Below are 16,891 nucleotides of genomic sequence, written 5' to 3' on the forward strand. Positions count from 1 at the left end.
ATGTTGTGTGTTTCTTAACAAATTGATGTTGTGTGTTGCTTACCCAATTGATGTTGTGTATTTCTTACCCAATTGATGTTGTTTGTTTGTTTCCTAATTTATGTTGTGTGTTTCTTACTAAATTGATGTTGTGTGTTTCTTACCAAATTGATGTTGTGTGTTTCTTATCCAATTGATGTTGTGTGTTTCTTACCCAATTGATGTTGTGTGTTTCTTTCCTCATTGATGTTGTGTATTTCTTACCCAATTGATGTTGTGTGTTTCTTTCCTCATTGATGTTGTGTGTTTCTTAACAAATTGATGTTGTGTGTTTCTTACCCAATTGATGTTGTGTGTTTCTTTCCTCATTGATGTTGTGTGTTTCTTACCCAATTGATGTGGTGTGTTTCTTACCCAATTGATGTGGTGTGTTTCTCACCCAATTGATGTTGTGTGTTTCTTACCAAATTGAAGTTGTGTGTTTCTTACCCAATTTATGTTGTGTGTTTCCCACCCAATTTATGTTGTGTTTCCTTCTCAAGAATCGCGTTTGCCCACACCCTCCCTTGGGGAAAAACGCACAAAAAAATGAAAATAATAAACACACACAAAAAAACAATTATTTTCCCATTTTTTATTTAAATAATTAAAATTAATATATTTCCCATTTTTATTTTCCCACCCACCCTTGGAATATCTCTGGGCGTGCCTCATTGTTGCATCCGCATTCCTCCCCTCATTCCACCAATGGGATTGCGTCGTTTCACGGGTAACGTGATCGGTCTGATGTTGATGTTGATGTGGCACAGGCATGATGGGCCGAATGGCCTCCTCCTGCATCTACTTTTATTGTGTGAATATCGCAAACAATCCCATTGTGAGTCACAGAGGAAACGGAAGGTCTTACAGTATCTGTATCTAAGTCGCTTTAAAATTATTGTAACAACAACAACAACAAGTGGAAGGAGAAGTGAGGTGTAAGGGGAAGAAGAAGAAGTACCCGGAAGTTTTGGCGGACGCGACATGGATGCGTTACTTGGCCCGTCCTGGGGTCTTTCTGAGCCTGACCTCCTACAGCAGGTCAGGTTGCACTTTGACCTCGGACTCGGTTAAACTTGTATACAATATGGCTGTAGCTGTGTTTAATCACACGATTACATATTTCTTGGATTCTTTGAGTTTGATATTATATTCCTATTTGAGGTTGATCCTATTGCGATATCCCATACTTTAATCCCAATGATCAAACGTATCACATTCTGGGATAGGTACTTGTTCACTTTGCTTACCTGACAAGCTCCGCGGAGTAAATTTATTTCCCGGGTGTGCCGCGGGACAGGTGGCGATGCTGGGATGGCTCGGAGGTGTACCTGGATCTGAAGAAGCCTTGAAAGGTATCACGGCCACGCGGGTTGCCTACAGCTTATGGCGGAGGCTGAACGGCCGTGCGGAGATCGACCGTTACAAGGTGACGTCACGCTCGTCACACACTCGTCACGTGCGTCGTACTTGAGTGCAGAGGTGTTACCAGTTGCATACAGGAGGTTGCAGGTGTTACAACAAGACCAGCATTCGGTAGAGCGCATACCTCCGCCAGGCTGAACAGTTTACGTTTTGTATCCCACTGATTGGTCGGATCTGGATTCACACCTGAAACAAAATCGAATTTGTTTGTCCTTGTCACACGCACAACCTGTCCACCAAGTTTCGCCAGAATCCGTCCATAACCTTTTGAGATGTCCTGCTCTCAGACAGACGTCAAAACGTGACCTCCATCCACCTTTGGTCAAAAATGACCTTTTTTTTTAGTATTGCCAATGAGATGTATTTCAACTTTTGTTTATTCAAACAACGAATCAAGTACAAAAACCAAAAAAGTATTATTTTACAAACTACCTGATTGTGTAAAAGCACAAACTTACGTTTTGCATCGACTAATTTTACATCTAATATATTAAAAACAATGTCACGTCTTTACCTCCGCCAGCAAAGGTGATGGAGGTTATATTTTCACCCCTGTCTGTCTGTCTGTCCGTTTGTGAACAAAATATCTCAAAAAGTTGTGGACAGATTCGGACAAATTTGGCAGAGATGTAGCGTATGTCACAAGGACGAAATGATTCGATTTTGGTGAAGATCTGAATATGGATTCGTATATGAGAATTATTTAATTTTTAAAGTGATTCTTCACCATTGGGAATGAATGAATGAATGATCGTTTTAAGGCCATTTTCCCCGCTAGAGCGGGGGTTAGCCTTGCGGGCCCCATGACAATCATGGTTCCCTGTTTGAGGCGATGTTTTTATAGCCGGATGCCCTTCCTGACGCCAACCCTTGGTCACCTTCACCATTGGGAGATAGGGCCAAAAACGATACATAGCAGGATATCTCAAAACGTTATGGAGGCTTCAGACGAAACTTGGTGGACCGGTTGGGTGTCTTTCAAAGACGATTCGATTAGATTTTGGTGAAGATCTGAATATGTATTCGGATATGAGAATTATTTAATTTTTTAAAGTGATTCTTCACCATTGGGAGATAGGGCCAAAAACGATACATAGCGGGATATCTCAAAAAATTATGGAGGCTTTAGACGAAACTTGGTGGACCGGTTGGGTGTCTTACAAGGACGATTCGATTCGATTTTGGTGAAGATCTGAATATGTATTCGGATATGAGAACGATTTAATTTTTTTAAGTGATTCTTCACCATTGGGAGATAGGGCCAAAAACGATACATAGCAGGATATCTCAAAAAATTATGGAGGCTTTAGACGAAACTTGGTGGACCGGTTGGGTTTCTTACAAGGACGATTCGATTCGATTTTGGTGAACATCTGAATATGGATTCGGATATGAGAATTATTATCTTGCCAAAACGAAGTTTTTGCAAGATGTATTAGTCAGCTTGTATGTTTGTTTGTTTGTTTTTTTGTTTGTGGTTAATCATTTTTTTTTCACGTTTAGATCACTCTGTAGACCACAGTTATTATTGGAAACTCCTGTAACTTCGCATATCAGAGTCCTATAGAGATACCCTTCAGCACACAAAATTTTGAAGGTCAAGGTCAAAGGTCAAGGTCACTTTGCGGTCAATCATGGAGGTCAACGAAACCCTTATTTTTTGAGTAACTTTGATCGGATCGTCTCCAAACTTCATGGGAATCTAGTATATGGTCCGGCGCTCAGCTGATTAGTTTTTGGTGGCGATCGGCCTTGACCTTCAAGGTCATTTTGAAGGTCATTCAATTTTGACCAAAAGGTAAAATTTTCAAGTTTCAGTTACCATATCGAGTAGTACCTCAAATTGAAGCCCTTGTTGATTGCTTTCCAAACATATAACTAGTTTGACAATGTGACGTCATTTGACGGCGTTATGACGAAAAAACTGCACTTTTCATGTATATTGTATTGCTTTAGTTCGCATTGTTTAGGTCACTCTGTAGAGCACAGTTCCCTTTGGAAACTCTTGTAAGTTCGCATATCAGAGTCTTTTAGAGATACCCTTTAGCACACAAAATTATGAAGGCCAAGGTCAAAGGTCAAGGTCACTTTGTGGTCAATCATGGAGGTCGACGAAACACTAATTTTTTGAGTAACTTTGATCGGATCGTCTCCAAACTTCATGGGAATCTAGTATATGGTCCGGCGCTCAGCTGATTAGTTTTTGGTGGCGATCGGCCTTGACCTTCATGGTTAGCGCTGGAGGTCGAAAATTATTGACCCCAAGGTCAAATTTTGAAATCGTAGGTACCATATCGAGTAATACCTCATATGAATGCCCTTGATGAGTGCTTCCCAGATCTGTAAACAGTTTGACGTTATGACGTCATTTTATGACGTCATGACGAAAAAACGGAATTTTCACATTTTTTTTTTTGTTTGTGGTTAATCATTTTTTTTCACGTTTAGATCACTCTGTAGACCACAGTTATTATTGGAAACTCCTGTAACTTCGCATATCAGAGTCCTATAGAGATACCCTTCAGCACACAAAATTTTGAAGGTCAAGGTCAAAGGTCAAGGTCACTGTGGTCAATCATGGAGGTCGACGAAACACTAATTTTTTGAGTAACTTTGATCGGATCGTCTCCAAACTTCATGGGAATCTAGTATATGGTCCGGCGCTCAGCTGATTAGTTTTTGGTGGCGATCGGCCTTGACCTTCATGGTTAGCGCTGGAGGTCGAAAATTATTGACCCCAAGGTCAAATTTTGAAATCGTAGGTACCATATTGAGTAATACCTCATATGAATGCCCTTGATGAGTGCTTCCCAGATCTGTAAACAGTTTGACGCTATGACGTCATTTGATGACGTCATGACGAAAAAACGGAATTTTCACATTTTGGCAAGATACGGTTCACCCTGTGGGTGACATATTTATTTAATTTTTCCTAAGTGATTATTCACCATTGGGAGATAGGGCCAAAAACGATACATAGCAGGATATCTCAAAAAATTGTGACTGATTTTGATGAAACGTTTTGGACAGGTTGGGTGTCTGACAAGGAAGAATATATTCGATTTTGGTGAAGATCCGGATTTGGATGTGATAATTATTTATTTTTTAAGTGATTCTTCACCATTCGGAGATAGGGCCAAAAACGATACAGAGCAGGATATCCCAAAAAGTTGTGGACGGATTTGGACGAAACTTTTTGAACATGTTCGGTGTCTGACAAGGAAGAATAGATTCGATTTTGGTGAAGATCCGGATTTCGATGTGATAATTATTTATTTTTTAAAGTGATCTTCACCATTTGGAGATCGGGCCAAAAACGATACATAGCAGGATATCTCAAAAAGTTCTGGACAGATTTGGACGAAATTTTTTGGACAGGTATGACACTTTGATGATGGACAAACTTTGATTATGTCTGACAAGGAAGAATCGATTCAATTTTGGTGAAGATCCAGATCCAGCTGGTAGAATTTTTAAAGTGATTCTTCTCCATTGAGTGATATGGCCAACCAGGTGGAGGTATTCTCTCTACTGAGTGCCGTTCTAGTTTACGTTCTTTTACTTATTAATTAATCCTCACCACCCGCGGTTTTTGAAAAGTTATATTTGTAAACAGTCTCCCTTTATTTATTCTTACTCGTGGGCCCCTTGGTTCATCGGATCAAATTTTCATTGTTCTTCATCGCCTTGTAGCATACCTGTCTACTGTCGTGTTTGAGCATTAGGTAGGTTATCTTTCACCAAACCCAGATGTGATTGGGCTAGGGCAGGGGGAAAGGGGATTATACATTTGTTATTATTTTTATTATTACGAAATGATACCACTAGTATTACCCTGCGCTCAAGTAGATTCAATTGAGATTTTTTGTCACTGATCTACACATAATACCTCATAATGTCAAAGTGGAATTAAGTTTTTTTTAGATTTTTAAATAAAACAAGTCAAGTGAATCCACTTGGATTCCGCTCAGGTTGGCACATGGAAATTATGATGTAGCATAATTATCATCTCGGGTCAAGATTTGAAATTATGCCATGGTTTTTGTAAAATTGCTACTAGTATTCACATTATGTTCACATTCATTCACATTCACAGGGTCCTCTGGGTCCTCTGGGCATTTGGGTCCTCTGGGTCATTTTCTGGTCTGGGTCTGGCAAATTTTCATTGACATTTGCCCAGTTTCAACTTTTATTGACCCAGAGGGTCATTTGGGTCCTCTGGGTCATTTGGGTCCTCTGGGTCATTTGGGTCCTCTGGGTCATTTGGGTCCTCTGGGTCATTTGGGTCCTCTGGGTCATTTGGGTCCTCTGGGTCATTTGGGTCCTCTGGGTCATTTGGGTCCTCTGGGTCATTTGGGTCCTCTGGGTCATTTGGGTCATTTGGGTCCTCTGGGTCATTTGGGTCCTCTGGGTCATTTGGGTCCTCTGGGTCATTTGGGTCCTCTGGGTCATTTGGGTCCTCTGGGTCATTTGGGTCATTTGGGTCCTCTGGGTCATTTGGGTCCTCTGGGTCATTTGGGTCCTCTGGGTCATTTGGGTCCTCTGGGTCATTTGGGTCATTTGGGTCCTCTGGGTCATTTGGGTCCTCTGGGTCATTTGGGTCCTCTGGGTCATTTGGGTCCTCTGGGTCATTTGGGTCCTCTGGGTCATTTGGGTCCTCTGGGTCATTTGGGTCCTATATTCCTATCCTATAACATATATCCTATATATATCCTATAACCTATCCTATATATATCCTATATCATATAACATATATCCTATATATCCTATAACATAACATATAACAAATATATCCTATATTATGTACTAGCGAGCGGCCGCGTACCAGCCAAAGGGGTAGCCCATGGTTAGCCTAAATATAGATTTGATGACGTCATGTTTACACATCTGAGCGACAGAAACGTGCTTCACTTTTGGAGCGACAGAAATTCCCAGGCAAACGCTATAACGCACCAGGTTTACAACCTGTGCGTTAATAATCATTCGTCTCCAAACTGTCTGCCGATGGAATCGAATGTGTTTTTATGGTGTAGCTCATTGGGAAAAGCCATCTTGAACAGTGCTTTTCTGTCTGTCTGTATGTATGTATGTACGTATGTTTGTATGTCCCCTCAAACATACACCAATCAGAGCTGAGGATCTGGTCACATGACAGGGGTGATGTGATTTCATTATGGCGGTATGACGGCTGACTCCACACACCGCCATTTTGATTCCTATGCCGTTCAGGCCGGACATATCGTTGAACCTGTCATGTATCACAATCTGCATGCTCTACCTTTCGTTTTTCATTCAGTATGAAGCATAAACAAACACGTGAAACACATGAAGTAAAACATGTGAAAATAAGGAGCTTTTATGACGCTCGTTTGTTATCGTGGCTGTGGTTGTTGTTGTTTGACGTCTCCTGTGTAGTTTTATATATTTTTATATTGCTTCGCAAACTATCACCACTGTATATATATATATATATATATATATATATATATATATATATATATATATATATATATATATATATATATATACATACATATACATATATATAATTTTGTATGCTGTTCCATGTCCTTCTAAAGGGTTTCTACTGTCGTACAATAATAAATGTTTCCGTTCAAACTGCTGTGTGAATAAACCATATATTAGCGCTTCTTCCTCTTCTTAAAACCTGCAAATAGGCTTTTAGAACTGGCAAATTCGTGTTTACACAAACGATTTTTTTTACGGCGTAGATGTTTGGTTCCTGTGTTTACAGCGTTGGTCTCTCCACATGTATGTTTGTCCCTCACAAATTTATCCTACATATTGGGTGAGTTTTATAGCCGACAATTACACTCCTGAAAGGTACAATGCAGAATGTAACATGCCATTTGACTTTGCCAGTTATGTTTCTTTCAACACCCTTTAGGGAATGTTTATATATGACGTCATATACCTGGTTGGGGCAAATTATCACACTTGATGATTGGGGGGAACTGAAATTATGACAACAGGGTGATGATATATGACTGGAGGGTTGGAGGGGAGGGGGGGGGGGTGAGTTCATGCCCCCCCCCCCCAGATCATATATATAACTAAAACTTTGATTAAGGGCTCTTAAAACATTTAAGCATTTTCTATGACTGCCTCCAACCACCTTAAGCCTGGTGTTGGCATAATGGTTAGGGTGGAGGGCTTGGGATCCTTGGGTCCTGAATGCGAATCCCAGTCAGCTGTTGAATTCACACCAGGTGGGGTTGACTCAGCCTGTCATCCTTCCGGGGTCCGCAAAATGAGTACCAACTCACTGGGTCCTCTCTCAAGGAGGTTGGTGGCAGGATTTTCACTCTGGTCGCCGTAAAACACATCTTTCTGTAACACACACGATGGTGTGTTCGTGCTGAGGTCACTTTGATGGTGTTGACTTCAGCTTGATACTTCAGCTTGATTGACTTCAGCTTCTTTGATAGTGTTGACTAACTGACGAACATATAGAATAAACCAGGGTCTCAATGCAATCTCTTTGTTTCCATGGTGACAGACAGCTTGGAGACCTAGAATACTTCAAAATAATTTAATACTTACATTATTTGCTAACTGGTATCTCCAACCAGGTCATAATATCTATCTATAATTCCAGTAATCTCTGTACGTTTGTACGTTTGTACATCTGTACGTCTGTACGTCTGTACGTCTGTTTGTCTGTGACCGCTGTTTCTCGACAACCACGGGTCCGATATACTTTTAACTTGCCAGGTATATTGCTGGGGACCCGAGGATGTGCCTTTTCAAGGTTTCATATTAATCGGACAATTACTTACCGAGCTATGTCCAAAAAACGATTCAACCAATCAGAGAGCAGCGAACTATCGCGTGTGCCGAACGTGGCGGACACACTCTGCCTCGGATGGCACATTTGAGAGCGTATTCATTTATTTCACGTTTGCAAACTATGTTGGCGTTAAACTATGTTTTAAAACTAATAAAAACGACTTTGCGATTCATCGTAACTGCGATATACGAACTTCCGGACAGTGAGGACTGCACTTCCGGCATCCAATCACAGAACGCGTTATTGCGTAGGCGTGGCCGATGTGAGAGCGAGCTAATGCTGAGCCCACGGAGGTATATAATAAACTGGAGAGCTAATGACGGCTGTCGGCTGAAGCTAGCGGAAGTTGCTTGGCGGCCATATTGGGAAGCCGATTGTGACATTCGTCCACATCCATCAGGGCAAGTAATACAATACACCGGACTCGAACATGCAACTAAATTGGAAGTTTATTGTTCAATAGTTGTTATTTTTCCTTAGCTATCTGATGCCAATAACTGCAAATGAGGGTTGTATAAATTACAGCACTAGGTGGTTTGCCATTGCCTTCCCACTTCGCAGTAGCAGTAGGTAGGGCAGGAAGTTGTTCAGGGTCCTGGTACGAATCCCGATCCTGGTATTTCACGGGCAGGGCGACTGATCATCCTGGCGAACGTTAAGCCGGCTGTCTTGTCCTCTTCAATGAAAGTATCAAACAAGCCCGGCTACGCCACTGTTAGACTTTCGGTCTTGTTTTTTTGTATCCAGTGGTGAGGTTCGTGGAGGTGCTAGAACACGAAAGCTAATATAATGTTTGAGCTTGTATCCAACTTGTTCCCCCTGTGTGTTCCCATGCCCTTCCCTTTGATGTTATTCGTACCCCACCCATTCTTCCTCCAAGTTTCCCTCTGTTTTGTGTCTTACTTTCCTGTTGTTTTCCCCCATTCCCACTGTTCTTCTTTTTTTGTTTTTGTTATTTTCTCGTCTGTTCTTTATTTTAGCTCATCAATGAGCTAAAGGCTGGCCCTGGTGTTGGGCTAGCGGCTAGGGTGCCGGCTTAGGATCCTAGGATCCTGGGTTCGAATCCCGGTCAATCGCTGAATTAACGCCAGGGGGGTTGACTCAGCCTGTCATCCTTCCGAGGTCGGCAAATTGAGAACCAGTTCACTGGTAATTCCCTGTTTGTCGTTAAAGGCGGCAAAAAGGGTTGGCGTCAGGAAGGGCATCCGGCCGTAAAACATTGCTTCAAAAAGGGGACCAAAAAACAACAACAACCACGGTTCCCGAAAAAGGCCAACCCCCGCTTGGCCTCTAAAGGTGGTTATTTTTATTTTATATAATGAGCCTTGACTTTGGATACGAAAATCTATAAATCATCTTCAGTCGAATGTCCAGGCCTGCCAGTCAGTTCATCGAAGACTTCAGCTCAAAACATTCCCAGCCCGACCCCGCAAGAAGGTGGTTATAACTTGGGCAGTTGAAATTGTCTCAGTCGGAGATTATGAGACATAAATGAACCTTTATACCAATAACCTAGCCATTAGGAGATATTAGTGTACTTTTACACGAATAACCTGGACATTAGGAGATCTAAATATACTTTTGTATGAAAAACAAGCACATTAGTACAACTAGATGGTATTCATAGAATACTTACCCTGCGCAGTCAACTTGGTGCGAGCCAACTCTTCCGTTTTTAAAGGGGTTTTTTCTTTGATCCAATATGGCTGCCAGACCACGTGAGCGATTACCTCATATGTTTCCATTCTCCAACATAATTGTTGTGTAGATCACGCTCAATAAATTTCAAACTGATGAAACTAAGTGTTGTCCCTGTCAAATTATGACATCATAATTAAGGCATCAATGACATCATCGTTAACAGCACCTATTCCCCATGCGGAGTTCTTTACAATGAGCCACGTTTCAATTTTTTCCATGGAGCAGTTTCGGAGATATGGTGGGGCAACGTTTTTGGGTTTTTTCCAAGGTGGTGCCTGTACCACGTGACCTCTGACGTCATAATTACCATTAAAATATTCTACAGGAGGAGGTGCTCCTATGGTGAAAATTTCGTGTCAATTGGAACAAGAATTGCAGAGGAAAAAAAAAATTCTGCTGATCGAATCAAGTGTTTTACTTGTCGAATTATGACGTCACAATTAAGGTAGCGATGACAGCATCATTAACATATCTTATTCCCCATGGGGAGTGCTTGACAATGGGCCATGTTTCAATTTTTTCCATTGAGTGGTTTGGGATATATAGAGGTGCAACTTTCCAAGACGGCATCCATACCACGTGACCTATGACGTCATAACAATGAATAAAAAAAAATTATACAGGCGGAGGCGCTCCTATGGTAAAATTTCGTGTCAATCGGACCAACGGTTTCTGAGAAAATGAATTTAAAAAATGCAGACACGCCACATGTACGTACTTCACACGTATGGACATCACACGTACGCACGTCACACGTTCACATGTACGCACGTACGGACGCAACCAAATTCTTCAACTTGATTTTCGCTTCATGAGCGCAGGGTAATTAACACAATATGCAATCCACACCCAGGAACAGCATGGTGAGTAAGTGCTTCAGTCGGAACATAAAACAGGTCAGCGAACAAATTCATGTTTCAATATTTCACATGATTCTTCGCGAATGTAAAATATAAACAATGAAATTGATTAATGAAGTAATGCATGAGATCTTCCATTTGCCCCGAATGGGGTTCCCACCCCCCTTTTCACTCCTCTCCTCCCATGTTCTCTCACCGTCCCCCTGCATCCCCACCAGGCTGAGTGCGTAGCGGGTATTGTGGAGTTCATCCGTTCGAATCCACGTGCCTCGCGAGATGCGCTTGATCGTGCTGTGGAGAAGCAGGTGCGTCTATTCGCTGCACGTGTCCAGGCCATGGGCTGAGTGGTTCCAACACGGCGTTTTCTAATACAAAACCGTGTGTCAAAACGCTCCTAAACACGTATCTTTCGGTGTAATTTGTAACGCTGTTTATCACACCTTTCGTCGTTCCACTATTGTCACGTCGTTATGTTATTAAGATTTCAATTTTGTAACAAAATGTTCAAATTTCCCTTTTACCATGCTACTAGAAATGATTAAAATACTGGTTGGAAAGTTTATTTGGAGAGTACATTAATTGCTGAAGTGCTGATTCTTCTTCAAGGCAAATCTGCCGTTCTTCATAAAGATAAATCTTTGACGTGAGGTTTTCAACAAGACCCGTCCACATCCGACAATGGTGGCTGCAAATGGTGAGGATGGATAACCTGGGCAAAATGTCCGATCATATTTCACCAACCATCTCACCATAAAGTCACGGTTGTTGGAGCAGGGTACGAAGGACACGATGGGGAACGTGTCCATCGAAATACCGACCTTCAGGTCCCAACAGTCGAGTGATGTGCTTCCAATCCGATGATGTGCTTGTGATTCCTGATGATCAAGGTCATGTGGCTGGAGGAGTTATTGGAGTTTGGAGGAGTTATTGTAACTGGAGGGTGAGTCTTTGTAGCTTGGGGGAGTCTTTGTAGCTTGGATGAGTTATTGGAGCTGGTGGAGTTATTGTAGCTGGAGGGTGTCTTTGTAGCTTGGTGGAAAGTTTGTAGCTTGGAGGAGTTTTTGTAGCTTGGAGTTATTGTAGCTGAAGGAGTTATTGTAGCTGGAGGAGTTATTGGAGCTGGTGGAGTTATTGTAGCTGGAGGGTGAGTCTTTGTAGCTTGGTGGAATCTTTGTAGCTTGGAGGAGTTTTTGTAGCTTGGAGTTATTGTAGCTGAAGGAGTTATTGTAGCTGGAGGAGTTATTGGAGCTTGAGGAGTTATTGGAGCTTGAGCAGCTATTGGAGCTTGAGCAGTTATTGGAGCTATTGGAGGAGTTATTGGAGATTGGAGGAGTCTTTGGAGATTGGAGGAGTCTTTGGAGATTGGAGGCGTCTTTGGAGCTTGGAGGAGTCTTTGGAGCTTGGAGGAGTCTTTGGAGCTTGCAGGAGTCTTTGGAGCTTGCAGGAGTCTTTGGAGCTTGCAGGAGTCTTTGGAGCTTGCAGGAGTCTTTGGAGCTTGCAGGAGTCTTTGGAGCTTGCAGGAGTCTTTGGAGCTTGCAGGAGTCTTTAGAGCTTGGAGGAGTCTTTGTAGCTTGGGTGAGTTATTGGAGCTTGGATGAGATATTGGGGCTTGGAGAAGTTTAAGGAGCTGGAGGAGTTTATGGAGCTGGAGGAGTTTATGGAGCTGGAGGAGTTTATGGAGCTGGAGGAGTTTATGGAGCTGGAGGAGTTTATGGAGCTGGAGGAGTTTATGGAGCTGGAGGAGTTTATGGAGCTGGAGGAGTTTATGGAGCTGGAGGAGTTTATGGAGCTGGAGGAGTTTATGGAGCTGGAGGAGTTTATGGAGCTGGAGGAGTTTATGGAGCTGGAGGAGTTTATGGAGCTGGAGGAGTTTATGGAGCTGGAGGAGTTTATGGAGCTGGAGGAGTTTATGGAGCTGGAGGAGTTTATGGAGCTGGAGGAGTTTATGGAGCTGGAGGAGTTTATGGAGCTGGAGGAGTTTATGGAGCTGGAGGAGTTTATGGAGTTGGAGGAGTTTATGGAGTTGGAGGAGTTTATGGAGTTGGAGGAGTTTATGGAGTTGGAGGAGTTTATGGAGTTGGAGGAGTTTATGGAGTTGGAGGAGTTTATGGAGTTGGAGGAGTTTATGGAGTTGGAGGAGTTTATGGAGTTGGAGGAGTTTATGGAGTTGGAGGAGTTTATGGAGTTGGAGGAGTTTATGGAGTTGGAGGAGTTTATGGAGTTGGAGGAGTTTATGGAGTTGGAGGAGTTTATGGAGTTGGAGGAGTTTATGGAGTTGGAGGAGTTTATGGAGTTGGAGGAGTTTATGGAGTTGGAGGAGTTTATGGAGTTGGAGGAGTTTATGGAGTTGGAGGAGTTTATGGAGTTGGAGGAGTTTATGGAGTTGGAGGAGTTTATGGAGTTGGAGGAGTTTATGGAGTTGGAGGAGTTTATGGAGTTGGAGGAGTTTATGGAGTTGGAGGAGTTTATGGAGTTGGAGGAGTTTATGGAGTTGGAGGAGTTTATGGAGTTGGAGGAGTTTATGGAGTTGGAGGAGTTTATGGAGTTGGAGGAGTTTATGGAGTTGGAGGAGTTTATGGAGTTGGAGGAGTTTATGGAGTTGGAGGAGTTTATGGAGTTGGAGGAGTTTATGGAGTTGGAGGAGTTTATGGAGTTGGAGGAGTTTATGGAGTTGGAGGAGTTATTGGAGCTGGAGCAGTCTTTGGAATGTGGATGAGTTATTGGAGCTTGGAGGAGTAATTGGAGCTTGGAGGAGTAATTGGAGCTGGAGAAGTTTATGGAGCTGGAGAAGTTTATGGAGCTGGAGAAGTTTATGGAGCTGGAGAAGTTTATGGAGCTGGAGAAGTTTATGGAGCTGGAGGAGTTTATGGAGCTGGAGGAGTTTATGGAGCTGGAGGAGTTTATGGAGCTCGAGGAGTTTATGGAGCTGGAGGAGTTTATGGAGCTGGAGGAGTTTTCGGAGCTGGAGGAGTTTTCGGAGCTGGAGGAGTTTTCGGAGCTGGAGGAGTTTTCGGAGCTGGAGGAGTTTTCGGAGCTGGAGGAGTTTTCGGAGCTGGAGGAGTTTTCGGAGCTGGAGGAGTTTTCGGAGCTGGAGGAGTTTACGGAGCTGGAGGAGTTTACGGAGCTGGAGGAGTTGACGGAGCTGGAGGCGTTATTGGAGCTGGAGGCGTTATTGGAGCTGGAGGCGTTATTGGAGCTGGAGGCGTTATTGGAGCTGGAGGCGTTATTGGAGCTGGAGGCGTTATTGGAGCTGGAGGCGTTATTGGAGCTGGAGGCGTTATTGGAGCTGGAGGCGTTATTGGAGCTGGAGGCGTTATTGGAGCTGGAGGCGTTATTGCAGCTGGAGGCGTTATTGCAGCTGGAGGCGTTATTGGAGCTGGAGGCGTTATTGGAGCTGGAGCAGTCTTTGTTGCTTGGAAGAGTTATTGGAGCTTGGGGAGTTATTGTAGTTTGGAGTAATTATTGTAGTTTGGAAGAGCTTTTTGGGGCTTGGCAGAGTTATTGGAGTTTGGAGGAGTTATTGGAGTTTGGAGGAGTTATTGGAGTTTTGGGGAGTTATTGGAGTTTGGGGGAGTTATTGGAGTTTGGAGGGGTTATTGGAGTTTGGAGGAGTTATTGGAGTTTGGAGGAGTTATTGGAGTTTGGAGGAGTTATTGGAGTTTGGAGGAGTTATTGGAGTTTGGAGGAGTTATTGGAGTTTGGAGGAGTTATTGGAGTTTGGAGGAGTTATTGGAGTTTGGAGGAGTTATTGGAGTTTGGAGGAGTTATTGTATCTTGACTTATTAGAGCTGGGAGGGTGAGTTTTTGTCATGCATTCTGCACACACTTTCGATGCAGATGACCAGTGAGGTTGGGGATAGATGTTGCTTTTGGGATGGCAGCGAGCCAATTCAGCGGGTAGCTCTGTCCGTGATGCAGCCAAGCTGGTTTGCATACTCCCATCCATGGGAGTCGTGAGCATTCCATCACACTCATTGTCTGAGATGAACCATTTCTCCTGAATGCCCAGCCTACTCCACTTGTTGGGCTGCCAGGATGGCCTCGGCCCTGGAGGTATGCACACTCTCCTCTTGGCAGTCTAGCTGCCGTTAGAATCCCGACCCAGCTATAAACTGTCATCCAGTGATTCACAGGCAAGGTGAGCATCATTTCTGGAAGCACAGTTTACAAGGCACGCTGTACCACTGATGCAGTGTCCCCTGTTACCAGCAAGCTGGTACTCATTTTGCCAACCTCATAAGGATGACAGACTGAATTAACACACCTGGTGTTATTTTAACGCATGGTACGGGCTCAAACCCAAGATCCTAATATCTCAAGCCAGGCACCTTAACCGTTAAGCTTATACTAGGTTCAACAAATTAATAATTCCTGCCCAAACCTCCAGGGAGCACTGCATGAGCAGCACAACTGCTCTCTCAGCCATTGATGCTACCCTGCATCCTTGTGCTGCATACGAAAGAAGAAGAAGACTCCCATTGTATAACCTTGGTACGGCCTGAGTTGGCCTAATTTATTTATTTTATTATTTTTTTAAATCGGTGACCCCACAGATGGTAACAATGGTGCCATTTGTTTATTTTGTGGATGTAAATTTGAACAAGCCTTTCATCAGCCTCCGATAGTTTACACTTATCCACATCCACAATGGGGCCTTATTGAGAAGCTCCATATGTGTTGTTGGCTGCAGTAATGCTGAGCAGTGAAGAAGCAGTTATGGAGTCCCTGGCATATATTTTGCGGTAAGTCAAAGGTTGGTTGATGAGTGGCGGGGCCATGAGAATGCGGTTTGTGCTTCCGGAAGAGACCTACTTCTGCCAACATGATGCCACTGAGAGTCTAGGTGTGGCATTCCTTTCCGCAGGGGTTGTTGAGATGGCAGACAAGCTGCAGGTGTACAAAATATCCAAACTATCCCACTCTCACACACCCAACATGGCTTAAAACCAAACCACTCCACGAACACTCTCCTCACAAACCCGCACATCCCACTCTCACACTCAACATGGCTTCACACCAAACCTCTCCACAAAGACTCTCATCACAAACCCTCACATCTCACTCTCACACCCAACATGGCTTCACACCAAACCTCTCAACAAAGACTCTCCTCACAAATCCTCACATCCCACTCTCTCACACCCAACATGGCTTTAGACCAAACCTCTCCACAAAGACTCCCCTCACAAACCCTCACATCCCACTCTCTCACACCCAACATGGCTTTAGACCAAACCTCTCCACAAAGACTCTCCTCACAAACCCTCACATCCCACTCTCTCACACCCAACATGGCTTCACACCAAACCTCTCCACAAAGACTCTCCTCACAAACCCTCACATCCCACTCTCTCACACCCAACATGGCTTCACACCAAACCTCTCCACAAAGACTCTCCTCACAAACCCTCACATCCCACTCTCTCACACCCAACATGGCTTCACACCAAACCTCTCCACAAAGACCCTCCTCACAAACCCTCATATCCCACTCTCTCACACCCAACATGGCTTTATACCAAACCTCTCCACAAAGACTCTCCTCACAAACCCTCACATCACACTCTCTCACACCCAACATGGCTTCACACCAAACCTCTCAACAAAGACTCTCCTCACAAATCCTCACATCCCACTCTCTCACACCCAACATGGCTTTAGACCAAACCTCTCCACAAAGACTCCCCTCACAAACCCTCACATCCCACTCTCTCGCACCCAACATGGCTTTAGACCAAACCTCTCCACAAAGACTCTCCTCACAAACCCTCACATCCCACTCTCTCACACCCAACATGGCTTCACACCAAACCTCTCCACAAAGACTCTCCTCACAAACCCTCACATCCCACTCTCTCACACCCAACATGGCTTCCACACCAAACCTCTCCACAAAGACCCTCCTCACAAACCCTCATATCCCACTCTCTCACACCGAACATGGCTTTATACCAAACCTCTCCACAAAGACTCTCCTCACAAACCCTCACATCACACTCTCTCACACCCAACATGGCTTCACACCAAACCTCTCCACAAAGACTCTCCTCACAAACCCTCACGTCACACTCTCTCA

The 16,891-nt window shown here is 43.6% G+C and overlaps 1 protein-coding gene across 1 annotated transcript; it reads left to right on the forward strand.

Moving 5' to 3' along the window:
- The first annotated feature begins 943 nt into the window (after positions 1-943).
- LOC144889604 (uncharacterized) lies at positions 944-11,375 on the forward strand. The gene is made up of 3 exons (XM_078770484.1): positions 944-1,059; positions 1,319-1,447; positions 11,034-11,375. The coding sequence occupies exons 1-3, from the start codon at positions 1,003-1,005 to the stop codon at positions 11,157-11,159; spliced, it is 312 nt and encodes a 103-aa protein (XP_078626610.1). The 5' UTR covers positions 944-1,002; the 3' UTR covers positions 11,160-11,375.
- Positions 11,376-16,891: the final 5,516 nt, after the last annotated feature.

The sequence above is a fragment of the Myxine glutinosa genome, chromosome 1 (assembly GCF_964187855.1).
Source record: "Myxine glutinosa chromosome 1, kmMyxGlut1.1, whole genome shotgun sequence".
Lineage (NCBI taxonomy): Eukaryota > Metazoa > Chordata > Myxini > Myxiniformes > Myxinidae > Myxine > Myxine glutinosa.